This window comes from Clupea harengus, chromosome 16, assembly GCF_900700415.2.
Source record: "Clupea harengus chromosome 16, Ch_v2.0.2, whole genome shotgun sequence".
Classification (NCBI taxonomy): domain Eukaryota; kingdom Metazoa; phylum Chordata; class Actinopteri; order Clupeiformes; family Clupeidae; genus Clupea; species Clupea harengus.
This window is the reverse complement of record NC_045167.1, coordinates 20916031-20936792: the sequence shown is the minus strand read 5'-3', so window position 1 is coordinate 20936792 and position 20762 is coordinate 20916031. Positions and strand designations below refer to the sequence as shown.

The 20762-nt window shown below is 45.3% G+C and overlaps 1 protein-coding gene across 10 annotated transcripts in view; it reads left to right on the top strand.

The window, feature by feature from the left end:
• The window catches only part of ppfia2 (PTPRF interacting protein alpha 2), a 182691-nt gene that overhangs the window by 60837 nt on the left and 101092 nt on the right, over positions 1-20762 (top strand). For 2 of the 10 annotated variants that reach the window (XM_031583120.2, XM_031583118.2), the window contains exon 1: positions 7587-8176. The exons of 7 other annotated variants lie outside the window; for them this stretch is intronic. In XM_031583120.2, the coding sequence (XP_031438980.1) occupies positions 8096-8176 (81 nt within the window). In that variant the 5' untranslated portion in view covers positions 7587-8095. Of the gene's footprint in view, positions 1-7586; positions 8177-20762 lie in introns of those variants that run through there. One more of the 10 variants, XM_031583121.2, reaches the window with a different exon arrangement.

Here is a 20762-nt window from a genome sequence, read left to right as displayed (position 1 = left end):
ACGGTCTCAAATGGCCTCGAAATAGCAGTCATGGTTATTACTGTAAATAGGCCGAATAGATAGGGCCCATTGAGAAATATCTCTCTCTTGTCAGAAAATCTGACAAATGTCCTGCTCAGGTGTGTGTGAAAGCATGTGTCCATTTGCTGGGAACCATACCCTCAAGCTTAATTAAATCTGTACACTTGAACATGTTTTTGAATTTGGAAACACATTCCTCATTCTTTTTGGTTCTAGTTTCTCTTGCATATTTTTCTCCATTCATCGCATGCCCATACATTCTTTTAAAAAAGGTGCCATGACATCTCAACAGGCCTATCCACAATGGACCCAATAGAGAGGAAAGAAACTCGATCAAGTTTGATTTAATAAAGCTCAGGACGAAAATGCTCTCGGCACTGTGGCCTTACAGATTGAGTTACATTAGTCAACAATGGCCACCTTTCTTCAGCGAAAATGCTGAAGAAAATTGAGCGAGACCTGCCTTGTTCCACTCCACCTCACAGCGAAAACGCATGAAACCAGAAAATGTTCACATTATGAAATGGTCAATGAAAGCCGCTTTAGTTCTTAATGCTGACACGCATGATCCAAATAGTGCTTTTTTCAACCCAATGAACTAAACCACAAACTCAATATTGATTTGCTGTAGACTAAAGACACAGGTAAGCACATGTGAATAAAGTATTCCAACAACTGAAAGTAATTTCACTGAATTAAAGTCATTGGCACCACAAGATACCCTGAGATTTCTATTTCAGATATGTCTGACAGTGGTTAGCCTTTAGCTGCTATCATGATTCCTATTAAGGTTAAATCACAGCTTAATCAGACACAGTACTGTCTGGTGATGTAAATCTACTTTGTAATGTCCCATTAAGCTTGGCTGTGCTTTTCCTAACATGCCAAGGGCTATTTACAGTGGCTCTGTAGACCGGTCCTTTGGTATTAGTATAAAAAAAAATGATAGAGGACTTGAGAGCTGCATATCCCTAGTGAAGTAATTACTACAGACCCTGCCTAGTTACTACAGACCCAGGCAATGTTCACTTCTCCCATATCTCTATCCCTGACCCATGACAGGTGGTACGGTCCTTTCAAGATGTGTTCTGTGCCATATGCACTGTTTCTTAAAGGGAAACTTGGGATTTTCCAACCTGGGCCCGATTTTTAGATCTATTTGGGTCCAAGTTTTTTTACTAGGTGCAATTAATGATCGAAATCGGTCCAGTTATGAGTTCAAATGCTAAAACTGGCAACCGCAAAACGGCTATACAATGGAATCCTATGAGGGCAAGCCAGCATGACAAAGTAAAATGCTTGCTTTCGCCACTGACTATCTGGTTAATGTTGTTGTAAGCGTCTGCCAACATAGAAGGAATCCCTACAGAGAGACACCTGTGTCTGTTTACCTCAATAACGGTAAAGAAACTGTAGAGGTACTGAATGTTGTGCTACATCAGAAACTGGAAAAACAAGATAGTTTTCTTTGTGATTCTTTGTGTTTGTGAATGCATCAGTGGAGCCTTCCCTCACATACGGCTGTTGAGACTTCTGTTGTTCACTTATGGCATCTCTCTCTCCCTCTCTCTCCCTCTCTCTCTCTCTCTCTCTCTCTCTCTCTCCCTCTCTTTCTCTCTCCCTCTCCCTCTCCCTCTCCCTCTCTCTCTCTCTCTCCCTCTCTCTCTCTCTCTCTCTCTCTCTCTCGTGCGCATGCGGAGCAAGTGGGCGGAGTTCGAGTGTGTGAGTGCGTGAGTGGTGCGAGTGTGGCCGCTGTTGTTCACTGCTTTTTCTACCTTTTCTCTCTTTTTTGCTTATTTTTTTTTGTATGGTTGGTTTTGTTTTTTAGTTTAAGGTTTAGTTTGGGTGGGTTGTTTTGGAGTAGTTCGGTTTTTGTTTTATTTCTTGGCCGAGGCGTCTACCCCGACCTGGGAGAATGGCGGCCTTTGGCACAGGAATGTTTGGGTCTTTAACGCGGAGGCATGGCATTAAGATAGCGGCAAAAGCCAGTGTTGAAGAATGTAGTTTGGCGGTTGGTGATTTGGTCGGTCATGACAAAATTCTCTCTGCAGCCCGTATGAACAAGGCAGTTGTTTTGTTTCTAGAGACAGTAGAACTGGCAAACGAAGTGATTGAAAAGGGAGTAGTAATTGATGGTGTTTTCACCCCCGTGCTCTCTTTATCAGCACCATCTAAAAAAGTAATCATATCCAACATTCCGCCCTTTATTAAGGATGAAATCTTCATTGAAGCTCTATCCCGTCATGGTAAACTGGTATCACCCATAAGAAAGATAGCGATTTCTAGCAGAAATCCACTCCTTAAACACATCGTGTCGTTCAGACGTTTTGTATATATGATCACGAAAGACAACAAAGATTTAGATATTACTCTGGATGTGCCGGTGGAGGGGTTTCATTATTCGGTTTATGTGTCCTCCTGTCTGATGAAGTGTTTTGGCTGCGGCCAGACTGGACATTTAGTGCGGGCTTGCCCAGACAGAATGGGTAGTACGCCCGATGAGCGGGAATCTAATAGCGAGCAAGCCCCCAGTGATAACGTTCCCAATAATGGGGAGGGTGAAGAGGCGAATAGTGCTACGGGAGAGGGGGAGATTTCCTCGGCCGAGGTAAGCACCCCGCATAATGCCCCTGATGAGCCAGCAGAGGAAGGTGCATCCCAAGCTGAGCCCGAAAGCGCAGATATTTCCCAAATTAGTGGAGCAGTAGGAAATGATTATCTGACGGATGAGATGGATGCAGAGGATGAAAGTTCTCAATTGGAAGCAGAGGATGAACCTAAAGTGTTTAAAGATCCCCCCAAAATTCGTAAGCGAACACAAAGTGATGAGTCTGCTAAATCAAAAAAGTGGAAGTCTGCACGGGGTCAGAATACACCTACGATAGAAAGCGACTTAGAGTCTGACTGTAGTGTGGATTGTAGTTTGCGCAAGGGTGGTTATACTTCTCAAGTTTACACCGTAGAAGATATTAAAACATTTCTGAGTGAAACAAAGAATGTCAGAAATGTTCATATTGACGATTTTTTCCCGGATCTTGAACAGTTCATGTCTAGAACAAAGCAGTTCATTTCGGACGGGCTTTTTTCTAACCCTGAAGTTTACCGTTTAACCAAGTTTCTTACGAAGTTAAATATCCTTCTCGGTAAAAACAGTAAATCAAAGAAGGCAGCACCCAAACAAGCAGCAGAATGATTGTAATTATACGGTTTATTTTTATTTATTTTTTGTTTTTGATCATGGGTGATTTTCGTATAGCCTCCCTAAATATCAATGGGGCAAGGAATCCCTTGAAAAGAGCACAGCTTCACCTTTTGTCACGCATTAAGCGTCTCGACGTTCTTCTCTTGCAAGAGACACACAGCGATGCAAGGAACGCAGCTGATTGGGCACTGGAGTGGGAGGGTCTTTCTCTTTTGAGCCACAATTCCAACGTTAGTGGTGGAGTTGCATGTCTGTTTTCTAAGAGTTTTACTCCCATTTCTTATGAAGTGGTGGAAGTTATAGAGGGAAGATTAATGAAGGTTAGAGCCTGTTTTGAAAATTATGTCTTTGTTTTTGTGTGTGTGTATGCCCCAACCACTGCAGCAGAAAGAGTGGCTTTTTTAGAAACATTGTCTACTGTTATTTCTGGATGCAATGGTGATGAATATCTGTTCATTGGGGGGGATTTTAATTGCACAGAGCAAGACATTGACAGAAATCATGTTGAGCCTCATATGCTTTCACGCAGTATAATTAGGCAGTGTATGCAGACACATGACCTAAGCGACGTATGGAGAAATTTTCACATCGGGCAAAAACAATATACTTGGACTCATGTCCGTAGTAATATGATTTCCTTAGCAAGGCTTGACAGGGTATACTGTTTCAAACATCATCTTAATATGTTTAAGAGTTGTGATATTACTCCTGTAAGCTTTTCAGATCATAGTTTGGTTGTGTGCAGTGTTTTTTTTGAATTCAGTGAAGCCAAAGAGTGCTTATTGGCATTTTAACACCACTTTAACCCATGATAAGGATTTTAGGGATGTTTTCAAAGCCTTTTGGGTTGAGTTTTGTGAATGCAAGACAACTTTTAGTTCTTTACAACAGTGGTGGGACTTTGGTAAAATGCAAATTCAACAATTGTGTAAACAGTATAGTCGAAACATCACAAGTGACAGAACCCGGTCCATTGAAATTCTAGAAGCAGAGTTAGTAGAATTTCAAAATTTGGCTTACTCTACTGGGGATAATGATGACATTGACAATTTGGCAACCAAGAAGGGCGCCTTAGCTGAGCTGTTAGGTCTTAATGCACAAGGGGCGTTGGTCCGTTCACGCTTTCAGTGTGTAGATCAGATGGATGTACCTTCAAAATTTTTCTTTAGCTTGGAAAAGAAAAATGGCCAGAGGAAATGTATTCATTCTTTGAAATCTGAATCTGGAACCCTTTTGACCAGTGTGCATGATATTCGAAGTAGAGCTGCACGGTTTTATGAAGATCTATACAGGAGCGAACTAAGCGGTGAACAGGCTGACAGTGTGTTCATGGAGGGATTGCCTCAGGTTTCAGCGGAATCCTTGGCCGAACTTGATTCAGCTTTGACGTTGGAGGAACTGGAGAGGGCCCTTCAAGGTATGGAGTGTGGCAAGGCCCCTGGTTTGGATGGAATTTCTATAGACTTTTATAAGTCATTTTGGTCTGTGGTGGGGGAGGATGTGCTTGCAGTGCTCAACGACAGTCTTGCTGGAGGACTCCTGCCGGTGAGCTGTCGTAGGGCAGTCCTCACACTTCTACCTAAGAAGGGTGATCTCACTGATATAAAGTGCTGGAGACCCGTGTCGCTCCTGTGTAGTGATTATAAATTATTATCCAAAGCACTGGCCAACAGACTATGTAGGGTGATAGACCAGGTCATCCATCCGGACCAAACATACTGTATTCCCAGTAGATCCATTTTTGATAATGTTGCTTTAGTCCGTGATGTTATAGACATGGCAAAAATGTTGGGGCTTGATGTGGGATTGGTCTCATTAGACCAAGAGAAAGCTTTTGATAGGGTGGAGCATAGCTATCTGTGGGACACTTTATATGCCTTTGGATTCAGTGAAGGCTTCATTCAGAAGGTCAAGGTTCTGTACAGTGATGTGGAGAGTATTCTCAAAATCAATGGTGGTTTAAGTGCTCCCTTTAAGGTTGGCAGAGGTGTGAGGCAAGGTTGCCCTCTGTCTGGGATGTTATACTCGTTAGCAATAGAGCCTCTTTTACAGAGATTAAGGATAACTCTAAGGGGGGTGTCTGTGCCTGGGTGTGTGGTGCCTCTTCGTGTGTCAGCCTATGCTGATGATATAGTTCTACTGATTAGTGGGGGAAGGGATATAGAGATGGTGGTGGACATCCTTAAGGAGTTTGGGTTACTCTCATCAGCCAAGGTAAACTGGGCAAAAAGTGAGGCTCTTTTGCTGGGTCAATGGGTGGAGGGGGTGCCAAGGCTTCCAGATAACTTAAGCTGGAGGAAAGATGGCTTCAAGTATTTGGGTGTCTTTCTGGGGAATGATGTAGTCATGGGGAGAAATTGGGAGGGGGCGGTTGAAAGTGTTAAGGGAAGGCTTGAAAAGTGGAAGTGGCTTTTGTCAAAAATGTCTTACAGGGGGCGTGTACTCATCATTAACAATCTGGTAGCTTCGTCCTTCTGGCATAGACTAGCCTGTGTAGACCCTCCACCTGACCTGCTACAAAAGATTCAGTCTGTTTTGGGAAATTTCTTTTGGGATGGGCTGCATTGGGTACCTCAGTCTGTTTTGTTTTTGCCAAAAGATGAGGGGGGGCAGGGCCTCATACACTTACAGAGTAGGACTGCAGCTTTTAGACTGCAGTTTGTAAAAAGGCTTCTGACAGGGCCTACAGATGTTGCATGGAGGGGTTTGAGCTGTGCAATACTGAAAATGGGTGGGAGTTTGGGGTTAGACAAATCTTTGTTTTTGATGAAACCAGATGAGATGTTGTTTTCAAAGTTGCCACCGTTTTATCGCAGTTGTTTTAAAGTCTGGGCCTTGTTTAAGGTCAGATGGTTTGATCCTGCAATCTCCTTACATTGGCTCTTGCAAGAGCCTGTGGTTGGAGGTGCTCGTCTGGATGTCTCCTCGGCCAATTCCCCGTCGCTACAGAAGATGCTGTGTGGCGCTAAGATCGTCACTTTGAAAGATGTAGTGGATCTGACGGGGCCATATTTTGGGAATAGGAGGGGGCTTGCTGATTCCTTGGGGCTGAGGTCGCTTCGAGTGGTATCGCAGCTCCTGGAAAAATGGCGTGCTGCCTGCACCACAGATGAGACTGAACTGCTTGTGGACTATTGTGCAGGGGTGTGTCGTCCGGACAAGCAGGACCTTTTTCCTGGGCTGGTAGTCTGGCCCAATTTGGACGGGTGTACAGGTCCACTTCTATCGAGGAACCCAAACACTATGCTGCTAAGTATGGTTACAGGGAAACAGTGGTATCAGGCATGTGTCAAAGTTTTTAATAAGAAAAGTTTGGAGAGCAGGGTTGACACACCGTGGAGCGCTGCTCTCAAACTGAATAGTGGGGTGAGGCCGGAGTGGAGAGCACTTTATAAACCACCATTGGCTAAGAGAGTGTGTGATTTACAATGGAGAATTCTTCATGGAGCAGTTGCTGTCAATGCTTTTGTTTCAGTGATAAACAGAAATGTAAGTCAGGAATGTCCTTTCTGTTACCAAAGGGAAACAGTTTTTCATGCTTTTACACTTTGTTTAAGGCTAGAACCCTTGTTTTGCATGCTGAAAGATGTATTTGGTGCATTTAGTGAGGATTTCTCCACTGAGACGTTTGTCCTTGGTTTTAAGTATGTTAAGAAAAGACAAAATGTATGTAAAATTTTGAACTTCATCCTAGGTCAAGCCAAGATGGCTATTTACATTACTAGGAGGAATAAGGTCGAGCAACAACCAGGGACTAATGTCATTGCTCTGTTTCCTGCCCTGGTTAAAGCCAGAGTTTTGGTTGATTTCAGGTTTTATGAGCTAATGCAAAATCTCGAAACATTTAAGGATGTATGGTGTGTCAAAGAAGCGATCTGCACTGTAAAAGAAAATGATTTGCATTTTAGCCATATTTTATAATTTATTTTTCTTTTCTTTTTTTCTTTTTTTTAACCTCCAGTTCTTTGATGGAAAGGAATAATTGATTGCCCTACTCTTGTTCTGTAAATCTGAATAAAGTATGTTTTTAAAATCAAAATCTCTCCCTCTCCCTCTCCCTCTCTCTCTCTTTCTTTCTCTCTCTCTCTCTCTCTCTCTCTCTCTCTCTCTCTCTCTCTCTCTTTCTCCCCCTGGTCTTTTGCTTATCATGAACCAAGACTGCATATTTTCTCAAATTCTGACATCTTTATGTTAGCAGACAGATGTGGAAATCTTGTAATGCAGGGACATACACCACACAATATGCCCCATCATCACATTGAAGCAGACCCCCACATTTTGCATCCCCAAAAAAACATTTCTAAAGACGCATGAACAGTGTGGGTCCCAGTTATTCGATTATTATGAGGGAAAGTGGTCCCTCCCCTCTTCTCGCACTTCTTCTGCTCCTCCACAAGCAACGTGTTATTGGTTAGCCGGGCTCTGATGCTCTGAATAATTACTTGTGAAGGCAGTGGCCGAGGGAGGCGATTATCGCAGCGAACAGATGGGCTGGTCCGCTGCACTGTCAGTGCCCGTGCTAGTGCTAGGCAATCATGGAGCTCGCATATTTCACTGACTTTTCACTCGTCGAATCGATAGCGCAGGCTTTATAGCGTGCTCTGTCGCCCGCTTCAGGGAGGAGTGAAGAGTGAGACAAATCAGTGTCTTGTCTTTTTCTTTGTGAGCGGTGACTGCTTTACTCTCTGATGAGGGTGTGAGGTAGCGAAAGTGTAGCCACTTCGTGTCCGCCGGGGCAGGTTGGACCTCGGATTTCATCTTTCCCCACGTTTTTCATTGGAACGCGTCCGAAAGTAACGGATCTACTGTTCTACTCTACAATACTACGGTGTTGAAAAAGTCCTCGCACTTGTGCATCGCTTGAAAGGAAATATGATTTTTTCAGAGATGAACACGGGGACCAGCTCCCCTAAGGTACATCCACCAAACGGGACAAGGTTTTATACATTTCAGGTAGGCATCGAATTCAAATATACTGATTTGCCTATATTTTTATTTATTGTATTGCTGTTGTCTGATGTATTCTGCTTGCAAGGCGAGTTGAAAGAGGACATTTTGGAGGCAATGGAAATATATCGTCAGCACGTAAAGTGCATTGATGGGTCTGTTTGGGTTCTCTCCTGGCTCACTTCACGTACTTATTTGTGTGTGTTTCCCCAGGTAGATAATTACGCTACCATCGTATTAAATCAATTGTTTGCAAAAATGCAATTCATTTCAATATAATTTAAATGATGAACTGAATCATAATGAGGAGACCTGCTCAAATATAGGTTAGTGTGGTAAGTCTGTACGCATTATGAGAACATGGATATGGTACACTAAAGTTGAGGTGAATGTTGTGTTCAGTGAGACATACTACTAAGATCCATTTGTATGCACTCTGAATTATTAATGGCGACGACAGACAGATGAATGTCGTAAATGAGGTTTTCCCGTGAGGTGGTGGGGTTCGTTCTGACTGCAGGTGAAAATGCGTGAACTGCCACCCTGTGACCACGACTACGAGCATTCCATGGGTTGTTAGGGCAACGGTGGCACACTACGCTAATAAATCACAAATGGCATTAGCACCCTATCTAACGGGGTCGGGCGGCTGCTGTTATTTTCTCTTAATTAAATAAATCATCTGAAATTAGAGCTCGGCGCAGCTGGAATCCCACGACCCCCTTCCTTGCTTGAGCTACGCACATGATGTGAGGAAAATATTGGCGCTCGTTCTAGCCGAGCGGTAGTTTGCGCTACTTTGCGGTACTTAGGGTCTTCTTCAGTTGCCACATGGGCTTAAAAAAGTGTTCATGTTATAATGGCGCATTTGACTGGATGTTGATGCACCGTTTGGCTATAGGCTGAATGGCCTTGTACCTGGGGGTGCCTTTGGTTGAGAACCCATGCAATGAAATGAGGACAAGTGACAATTGAGTATTGATCTCTTGACTTTTAAGACACGCGTTATTAGCAGCGACAGGAAATACTGACCCGGGGAACAACCCCAGCCACCATCACCACCACGGTTATATTATTCTCCCCACCCCCATCCCCCTTCATTACCTTCGCCCTCTGCGTTGTCCTTATTAGGATAATTTCAGTATGTTTCGTTTCTTTTCACTACCCTTGCTGTGCAGAGGCTGAGTGGTGGGATGTTCCAGGTGCACCCTGTATTACGTAATAAAGGAAGACTCCATTGATGTTGATTGGAGAGGCCTTCTCTGTTAACTCCCACACAGTGTTTGAAGTCCTCTGTGAAGATAGGGTTCATGTTGTGTTCTTCCACTACACCACATCTAGAAGATAGCAATTCTGGAGATGGGTATCATTAATATCAGCAATCTAGTGCCACGCCTTAAGCTAAGACTTTATGACTTTGAATGCCTTGGAATGTCTACAGAGTTAAAGCTGGATTGGATTGCAGTGTGTTAATTAAATGGATCATCGCATGCCAATTTGGATGTCGAAAGGCTGGATGCAGAATGACACTTGCTGCCGAATCCCACATTCCAAAAGCATTTGGCGGCAAAACTGACATCCAGGTGTCCCCGTAATTGTAGTGATGTAGCTAACTGCTGTGGCCTAGGCTTGTCTGCATGTGTTCTAGCAGGCAGGATCCAGCTGCCTGTGGCTGCTGTACCATGTTCTCCGCTTCTTCCCCCCCCCCCCCCCCCCCAGCATGTCATCCTCCCCTCCTTCCCCCTGAGCAGTCTCAGCTTGGGCCTCGGCTCTGACTGATCTTTGTTAACAGGTAGACTCTCCCACAGGGGCCCAAATCACATGATAAAAAAGTGCATTTTCCCCCCCAAAATGCTGTGAAGTAATGAAAAGCCATTTCACACATTGTAGTCCGCCCAGACCTCCACTGGAGTATGGAGAAAGATAGAGTGAAAGAAAGAAAGAAAGAGAGAACATGATTGTTGTGCCAGAGGTGCTCTTTGCTGAAACAGGCAAACAGGTTGTTTACATAGAGTGTGTGTCACTGCTTCATCCCCCTCTCTGTGTAGGTTTCTTAGCAATGGCATTTAATGCAAATAGGTTGAACGCACTTACAAAGTGTACTTTCTTTTATACTGTCGTATTCCATGCTGATGATAAGGTGAGCACCCTTCCAGTTGGTTGAGCATTCACTCTCCTTAGGATTCAAGAAAACATTTGTTCATAGCAAGTCAATATTAGAGCTGGCGTAGCTTAGCAGACTTCAAACATGGGAGCCAGCTGGATACACAGGCATACAGCACCCCTATTACCAAATCACGCCCTCCTCAAACGTAGGGTTTCGTGTTTAATTGCACCTTTGAGGGTGCTGCAAGTAACTAGAAGATTAACTAGATGACGGGGAAATGACTTGATGACTTAAGCCAGGCATTCCGTTCAAGAGTGTAAGGGCATTTACAGCATCATAGGATACTTATGCTGATTTTGCTCAAGTGATGTCCACCAATGTCTGCTATTACAGTTGGTATGTTAACAAATGTGACCTTTCAGGAGCATCTCATGCACATGCATTTATTCATAAACCCCAAAATGTCTGACAGTGCAGGTTTTTAATCCAGGGATCAAACCCTTGAACTTGGTGTGTGTGTGTGTGTGTGTGTGTGTGTGTGTGTGTGTGTGTGTGTGTGTGTGTGTGTGTGTGTGTGTGTGTGTGTGTGTGTGTGTGTGTCTCTATATATATATATATATATATATGTGGCATATATATATAACACCTTCCTTTACTAGTTGGGCAACAGCAACCCCATGTTTTTAATTTGTGCAAAATTCAATTTACCCCCTACCTCCATTTGTTTTATTTCCTTTAATTTTGTTCATTGTAAAAAAAAAAAAGAGGCAACATTTTCTAGTCTCTGCAGCTTGGCGTGCGGCTGTTGCATCCCCTGTGTTAACGGAACACAGTCAGATCATTTGGGGCTCAAAGCTTTTAAAGAGTCCACTGGTTAAGCCTGTTCTCGTACCTCGCATGCAATCTCTGTCTTCAATGTGGAAACTTGGTTCTATCATTATGTACATTTGCCTTCTGAAATACTCGTAGGAGGTTTCTTGGCTTAGCCCAGCAGTCAGTGGAAGCCATCCGATGGGTCACAAAGCCACTGGATGTCTGTGTGTGCACCACAAGTGTGTGTTTTCCTTGGCATTCCACAGAAGAGACTCGGATTTTAGCATGGGTTGTGAGAAGGGTTTATTTGGGCTTAATGTGCTGACCCCACTCAGTCATTTATACAGGGCAAGAAGTGCAGAACGCCCCCATCCCGGCACAGGAGAGAGGGAAGGCAGGCTCATGGAACTGCCTGGAATATTAATGTGGCTTGGGAGGGAGAAAGGCAGAGAGGAAAAGAGAGAGAGAGAGAGAGAGAGAAAGAAAGAAAAAGGGGCAGGCTGGTGTTTTTACTGTGCCAAAGACATCTATCATTTCTTCGCAGAAGTGCTGTTTGATTTTTTCATATACAGTAAACTAGACATTTGCTCTTGAAATAGCGTTGATTATTTACAGTATGGTGACCTCTGGTTACGCATGTCAACAATCAAGGGAATATTTTTACAACAACGGGTTAGCATTGTTTCCCTATAGCTCGTTTATTACTGTTAAAGCTTATATGGAGAGGAGCCAAGATCAATGTGCAAAAATCTAAGTTTTCGACAGATGTGTCAATGCTATCAGATACACATTCTTTGATGTTGTTTTCACCAGTTTTCTACTGAGTTCTCTTTGAGAAACAGGGCTTTTGTCTGTTTCACAAGACCGGCCCAAAACGTATTGATCATTTTCGCACCAACTCCAATACCTCCAGCTAGCCAGCTCCAAAAGAAAAACGATTGTGTACCCTACTCGGCATGCATGCAAACCAGAATACGCCTACCTGAAAATGTAACAGCGCTCTCGCTCAACGGGTCTCTCTCCCTCCGAATCGTTAACGGACAGTTGAAACAGATCCAATCTATTTTACAATTGCTGCCTGCCCCTGCGGGCTCCCGACATTGTCTACACTTATGCAACGATGCTCTATCTGAAATGATTAGTGCCCGTGGAGCGCAGTCTGTCATGCACCACTTCTGGCACAAGCCTGTGTCATGCTAATAGGCGTGTTCCGCTAATTAAATTGACTTTGATAATGTGAATTGAATGATGCTGCCTGCTGGTTCATTTTATGGAAGGTTGTGTGGGTAGGAGCTTTTGTCGGGGGGCCACAGCCTGACCTGTTTTGTCGGTTTCAACAAAAGAGCTGTATGGAAAACCAGACATTGATTAGAACCAGACGTCCACACCCACAGAGTCATGGAAATGCAGACACACAAATGAACGCATTCACACACACACACACACACACACATACACACACACAGACACACACACACACACACACACACACACGACTTTCACATCCACACACATCATATGTAAACACTCCACCTCAGGGTGCAGTGAGTCAAGACTGGGAACAAAATAGGGAGAGGCATTGGCTACAGTCTACCCCGTCACACACACACACACACACACACTCACACATTCTCTTTGTTTTTGTCTTTCTTCACATTCTGTTACTCTCTATCTCTCTCTCTGTCTCTTTTTCTCACACTGCCTCTCCCTTCTGTTCTTGGCCATGCAGTGAAGCTCTGACCACGTTTGGCAGCAGCAGCAGCTGCAGCAGGTCCAGGGCAAAGCTGCTCTGGGACTCTGCAGATATTCACTCTGGGCTCCGGTGAGACGGAGGCCCACTGGGCCAGCTCTGACTGCGTGGGGATGTTGGGATGTGTGCTGGGGCTCTTTGGATATGCATCTGCTGTGGGGAGACAAGCCTGCTGAGCTGGAACAGGCTGGGGTTGGGCTCTGGGGTAAAGGAGCTCTCGTGAGGCTGGCCTGGGTAGGGTCTGTAAATAGCACCTGGGGATCTGATAAGGCTATGGCATGCTGGGATAGGCTAGGTTATGCTGGGCTAGGGAGCTCTGTGGACACGGAGAGGCTCTTGTGAGATATATGTATGCTGGGTTTGGCTAGGCTAGGCTGGGCTGGTCTAGGAGGGCCACTGTGGGTATGCATCCAGGCTATCCTGAGGCAGAGGAATGCTGGGATGGTTTTGGTTGGGCCAGGGGGGACATGCTCTGACCGTGGATATGAATCCTGGCACTCCTGAGGCACAGGGATGCTGGCCTGGGCTCAGGCACAGGCTCTGTGGACATGGATCCTGAGGCAGAGGTGTGCCGGATCAGGCAGCCATTCGCTGAGCGCTGTTGATTATCAGGAAGGGCATCCTGGACAGACAGACTCCCCAGTGTGCACTTGATCAAAGCAATTAAAGACGTGTGTGTGTGTGTGTGTGTGTGTTTGTGAGAGAGAGAAAAAGAGAGAGCATGTGCATGTGTTTTTTGTGCCTTTGTGAGTGTGCTAGCATGCCTATGTGTAAATGTGTGGTTGTTTTGGCTTGTGTGTGTGCATATGTGAGTGCGTGTGTGTGTGTGCCCGTGTGTGCGTGTGTGTGTGTCCGTATGTGTGCATGTGTGTGTGTGTGTGTGTGTGTGTGTGTGTGTATCTGAGCTGACTGCTTTCCCCAGTCTGAGTTAGCATACCGCTGGCTGACAGCCTTAACAGATGACCGCTCGGCTCTCATTAAAAGTGCAACTTTATCGTTCTGCTCACCGTGCATCTTTTCTCTTGCCTCCCTGGCCCTGACCATTAGTGCCCGGGGAGAGGGTTGCACCACTGCACCAGCACCTCATGGTTCATGGCGAACAGAAGTGTTGATATTCACACCCTCAGATGCAGTCTCCTCTGGCTCTGCCATGATGCTGACTCCAGTGTGTGTGTGTGTGTGTGTGTGTGTGTGTGTGTGTGTGAGAGAGTGTGTGATCTGTTGTAAGGGAACTTTTATAAATGGTGTAAATGGTGAGTCTGCAAAAAAGCATATAATGCCTTTCATATCCTATATGATTAATTAATTCATCATTCTCTAAACCCTGATTTATAAAAGAACATCACATGCATTCAGAGCTTGTGTGCGCGTGACTCATCCCCAGTTTGGCACCATGTTTCGCTGAGACCCTGCTTCGGTTCCCCAGAGCCGCCTCAGACAAAAAAAGACTCCCCACTGTCCGCCATTTTCATCCTCAGCATCCCCCAGGAGTGATGGTGACAGAAACCCCAGTCAATAAACCTCCATTCTGCTCAGATTAGCAACTTTAGCCAGCGGAGTGTGGACCGGGAGTCATCGCCACGCTGGCTCTTGCGTTTTCCTGTGACGGATTGGGAAAAACAAAGGCATTGGATGGGAAAGGGAAAGCTGGGGCCGCTCTGTAAACAAATGTTTGTTTGGACTAATCTGCCCCTCACCAATGTTTGGAAAGATGTGTTTTTATTAAGCCTGCCTGGCTTTTTTTTAAGTGTGTGTGGATGTCTTCGTGTGTGTGTGTGTGTGTGTGTGTGTGTGTGTGTGTGTGTGTGTGTGTGTCTGTGGATATCGGTTTGCCTGTGTTTTTGTGTTTGTTTGACTGCCTGTCTCTTCATTTTCCATTGAAGCTGCGTATGAAAAGATTTGCTTTGACTGCAGCAGCCTCTTCTCTCGGGTGCCCAGACGCTGTCGAGGTAGAAGATGGAGAACTAAATGAAATGCATGACATTTGAAAAGTGCTCTGTGCGTACAGAGAGGTGTGAGATGCTAGGACATGTTGTCATCACTGGTCTATCCAACCGCGTGTGCGCATCAACACACACACACACACACACACACAGAAAGAATGGCAAAATCTCTGACACACACACACACACACACACACACACACACACACACACACACACTTGAGCTGATAGATGACAGCAAGCACCTCCCCGTCCGACCATACAAGCCACGAGAAGAAATATTGGGTTTATGTAAATGGCTTGAGGACATAAGAAAATCAACCCTGGCCTTCTCAGTTGGAAACAAGGTGCTTGACCTTTAATTTGTTGCTGAGATGTGCACACACACACACACACACACACACACACACACACACACACACACACACAGAAATTGCTTGCAAATGTAGGGCCCTATTTTTTGCAGGATTCCGGATTTTCCATATGCTACTGTGCTTTTACATACATTGTCTAGGTGTTTTACGTACATTGTCTAGGTGATGACGAGTGACCATATTTCCTGTTTTGATTCACAACGCATAGGGATGGGTCAGTTCGCCACTGACCGCGGGAGGTTGATTTAATGACATTTACCGAGTTGGTGTTTCATTAACTTTGGCTAGCTATCTCTGACCACATCTTTGATGTGCATGTGTTAGTCACGCGGGCAAAAATGTTGCGTACAATGCTATTGAACACATTTCTCTCCTGTCATTTTAGATTTCACATCGTGGAAATCATAGGGGTGTGAGGGCGAAGGGCTTGTAGAGTTTACGCGCCTTCCTCCCGAACCCAGTGTTTTTAAATGTTTGGCCTAGTTTTTTTTTCCCCTTTCTTCTTTTTTTTTCCCCCTTAGTTTTTTTTTTTTAATCAGCCCTCGTGCATTTAAATCTGAACAGGGCAGATGGGGAAGGAAGGTTGACCCAGTTTGATGGATTCCCCGGCGATTAAAAGGATGAGCGAGCTCTCCAAACCAGGGGGACCCTGCGTGTGTGTGTGTGTGAATGTGTGTTTGTGTGTTTGTTTATGCATGGGAGTGTTAATGCTTGGATGTGTGTCTGTTTATTCCTGATGCATTTCCTTTTTTTATTATTTGTGTGTGTTAGTGTCTGAGTGTGCGTGAGCGAGAGAGAGAGAGAGAGAGAGAGAGAGAGAGAGAGAGAGAGAGAGAAAGAGAGAGATAGAGAGAAAGAGAGAGGCAGAGATAACTCATACATCCGAATGCTACTGCTTGGATATTTAATGGTGCCTTGCATTGAAAAAGTTTTTATGAAAAGAAGTAAAAAATATGCTTGTGGATTTTGAATGTGTATTTGATGTAGTGTGTGTGTGTGTCTGTGTGTGTGTGTCTGTCTGTGTGTGTGTGTGTGTTGGTCCATGTACTTGTTTGATATAGTAGATATACTGTTGCATGTTTTTCCTATCCTTCATGAGAGATGAACAGAAAGGCTAGATGGTCCTAGGTCCATGTTTCTCCCAGCTAAGGACAGTGAGAAGTAAGAGTTAGCCCTGATTTCTGATCAGCTCAGATGAGAGCGTCTCTAGAGAAGCGTTGTGTGCTGGATGACATCCCGTTTAACTTTGGACTATGTCTCCTCATACCCGCTACTAAAACTCTATTTCCATCCATCCATTTATCTCGCTCTTTCACTCACTCACTCACTCACTCTCCACCCCCCCTTTTTTCTTTCTCTCCATCTCTCTGTCTCTCCCTCCCACTCCCTTTCTCTGATTCCATGCCAGAGAGCATTGTGGTGATGATCGGGGGGGGGGGGGGTACCCAGTGACACTGAGTCTGCCATGCTGCAAGGGGTGGGCATGTGGCTCCGTTGTCTTGCTCCTCCATGCCCGCTTGGTGCCCACTGCTTAAGCGCTCACTAGGCCTGCAGGCCAAGGGTACAGCCTTGGCACCATCTGAACTCCATTAATCCCCCCCAATCCGTGTCACATATCAGGCCACAGCTAAAGAGTGGGACACAAGGCCTGTTCTCCAGGCCAAGTCTGAAATAAAGAAGTTAAATAAAGAGTACTTGCTTTTAGTTTCATAGTGTGCTGAATTTACTATTTTCAGATGATCTTCGTGTTTGATATTTGAAACTACGGTGTTTGTGTTGACTTGGTAAACGCTCTGCATTTGAAGGCTCATTTGAGCCTCGTGTGGTCTGTGTGCTACAGGAGTGAGCCGAACTGCCCAGTGTCCTGTTGGACAGACCTGGTGACACCTCAGTGTCAGTCCATTTCCATGAACAAGCAGACCCACTTCACCATATATGTCTCCTTGGCTAATGGAAATGGACAGAGGAGAATGGACAGAGGAGTCCTCACAATAGAACAAGGCTCTCCCCCCGTCTCTCCTGTCCACTGTGTTGTGAAACTGGACAGCAACAGCCACCAGAGAGAGAGAGAGAGAGAGAGAGAGAGATATGAGCCAAAGCCCTCAGGAAAGGTCAGAATCAATGGACAAGCTAATAGATGAGCCTCATTTTGAGTATAGCCGCTGGTGCCCAACTAGTTGGTTATTCATGAGGGGGATATAGAGTGTGTGTGTGTGTGTGTGTGTGTGTGTGTGTGTGTGTGTGTGTCTGTGTCTGTGTGTGTGTGTTTGCTCAATCTGCAAGGGAGGGGCCTCATGTTAAAGGCTGTGCATGCGTTTGTAACTGATTTTCTAAACAGCCATGGCCCTGGTCTCTGTGTTAAAGGCATTCAATCTTAGTCCTGAGGTTTTTTCTATAAGAGTGCTAGGTAATGTTGTGGCTGATTCTCTCCCTCTCTCTCTCTCTCTCTCTCTTTCTCTCTTTCTCTCTCTCTCCATCTTTCTCTCTGCCAGAGCTGCATTGCTGTGAAGGTTTTATTTTCCTTTGTGACTTACACATCACTCATCAGCACATTTAACACACACACACACACACACACACACACACACACACACACCTGTCTTTCTCTCTCACCAGTTTTCATTCTGTTTCTTACCTCACTCTACATCTCCTCTCTCTCTGCCTCTCCCAACCCCTCTCTCCTCATGTCCTTACTCTCTTTTTATCTCCCTCTCCCTCTTTTCTCTCTATCCATTTGTCTGTCATGATGAGTGGGGTAGAGTTATGGGGAAGCAGAGGTATGTGTGTGTGTGTGTGTGTGTGTGTTAACACCTGCGCTGTCCTTCTGTGTGTGTGTGTGTGTGTGTGTGTGTGTGTGTGTGTGTGTGTGTGTGTGTGTGTGTGTGTCTGGTGTAGATCATAAAGGACGAGATGCAGACTGAGAAGCATTGATATTCGGAGGCTGTCTCCACTGTCTCCACCGTCTCTGTGTGTGTGTGTGTGTGTGTGTGTGTGTGTGTGTGTGTGTGTGTGTGTGTCTCTGGGTGCACCTCTCCCTGCTGTGCTTGAGCATGGCTCCTCCCTGGGCTCTGTCTACCAGGATCACCTTATTCACAGATGGGCTATAACCCCTTGGCATCTCCTTGCTGCTGTATTTCTTTCTCTCTCCCACTCACTCACTAGCTCACTCTCTCACACACACACACACACACGCACTCACTCTCACACACACACGTACAGACAAACACACACACACACACACACACACACACACACACTGGTACACATGTGGGACATACAGACAAACACACACACACACACACACACGCACTCACTATCACACACACACGTACAGACAAACACACACACACACACTGGTACACATGTGGGACATACAGACAAACACACACACACAAACACACACACACATAAAGATCCCACCCGAGACCTACACAAAAGCATGTGTACACACTATCTCTTTAACCCCCTGCCTCCCATCTCCTCTTAACAGATGAGCGTGTCCATTCGCTGTCCGTGGTGCTGAAAGTCAAACTCATAGATCATACACCCCTTTAATCTCAGTGATCATATGGGTCTTAACCATGCACAGCAACAATAGTCCCCTTTTGGTGACTTTTACTCTCAAGAGTTGAGAGAATTGACTTGAGAAAAAAGAGCAATGCTTTTACAAACAGGCCTTTATCAGAGGGAACCTTTTGTGTGAACCTTTGGTTCTGCTATGGGAACAGACAGGCATGAATTCTCTGGAAGATGTGACACACCACACTCCTCTGTCCCTCTATGGTCCACAGCAGCAGCTGTCTCCCCTGCGGCTGTCTCTGCCCTGTCTGTGTGTGTGTGTGTGTGTGTGTGTGTGTGTGTGTGTGTGAGAGAGAGAGAGTGTGGCTGTGTGTGTGTGTGTGTGTGTGTGTGTGTGTGTGTGTGTGTGTGTGTGTGTGTGTGTGTGTGTGTGTGTGTGTCTCTGCCCCGGCTGATATTTGTGGCCCTTTGTGAATAATGCAGGGCCCGTAAAACTCTGCCATGTTCAATTAAAGCCGCTTTTGGTCGTCCGCCCATTCACCACAGACATGTCAGAAGAGGAGACATAAAGACACTCGCGCAGGACATCCCCCATACATCGTCTTTATTTGTCCATTAAATCAAGATCTCGGGGCGGGGGGAGCAGAGCGGTAAAAGTGGGAGAGGAATGTTTATCCGCACACAGCAGAGGCTTCTCCTGCGTATGCCAACAGGTCAAGTGGGGTCCCTGTGCTAACCGTAGATCAGGTTTTTTTAAGCGTAATTTTTTTAGTTTGTGGGGAGTTTGACGAGCCAATACTGGGCTTTAATTTAATTTGTTTAAGGAACAAATACAGGAGAACATAGGCTATTAAGTGACTGATTGGGAAAGTCACATGGATATTGTGTGAGTTCTGAAAAGATTTCATTTGGTTGAAATGTCACCCAGTGATAGAATCACGGGGAGGCCATGATGTGAGTGTTCTTGGTAATTTGATAAAGAACAGCGTTATGGGTGTGTTCCATTGTCCAAGTAGCCAGTCTACTTCCAGAACTCAGTTTGAACTCTGCAGTGTCAACATTTCATCTTTTTCCTCCCCTAACCAAATGTCTAATTGAGGATAGGCGTGGATGTTTTTGAATGTGTACATGACCCTCTCCCATGATGCAGTATTGGGCGGAGAACAATACCTAGACTTGTGCATCTCCTCCTTTCCTGTGCTTGGTTACTTTTTAATGTGACGGACGGTGGTTTGGGATTGATTTTCCCACTCACGTCTCAGTCTCTTCTCTCGTCTCAGGGCCTTCTCTCGTCTCAGTCTCTTCTCGTCTCTCGTCTCAGTCTCTTCTCTTCTCTCGTCTCAGTCTCTTCTCTCGTCTCTCGTCTCAGTCTCTTCTCTTCTCTCGTCTCAGTCTCTTCTCGTCTCTCGTCTCAGTCTCTTCTCTCGTCTCTCGTCTCAGTCTCTTCTCTTCTCTCGTCTCAGTCTCTTCTCTTCTCTCGTCTCAGGGCCTTCTCTCGTCTCAGTCTCTTCTCGTCTCCTCATGTCCATTTGTACCGCCTCACTCTGCATGGCCCTTGCGCCACAGGAAGCAATGGTGGGGCTATTTTTTTCCGCTGACATTTACAACAGCGAGGCCAGACGTAATTACTCACCAGCGCAGAAGTTCACATGTTCTCATGCTGTGAGCGTAAGTCACAGCGGCGGAACGGAAGCGCTCCTCAGACAGAGAGGGATGTGTCATTACATAGCTCAGCTTCAGGAGCTCATCAGACAGAGAGGGAGGTGTCATTGTACAGCTCAGCTTCAGAACCTCCTCAGACAGAGAGGGAGGTGTCATTACACAGCTCAGCTTCAGGAGCTCCGCAGACAGAGAGGGAGGTGTCATTACATAGTAGGGGTGGGAAAAAAAAATGATTCTTCGATTTCTCTCGATTCTCTCTAGAACGATTCTGTCTCGATTCAGAAAAGTTCATAATCGATTTTTTTAAAAAAAATTTTTTTTTTTTTTTTTTGCACATTGCGAAAGGGTGTCTCTATCTATCTATTTGCCTATATGTTTGTCTGTCTGTCTATCTGGAAAGAGTTATCAGATTTTTTGCGTGCCT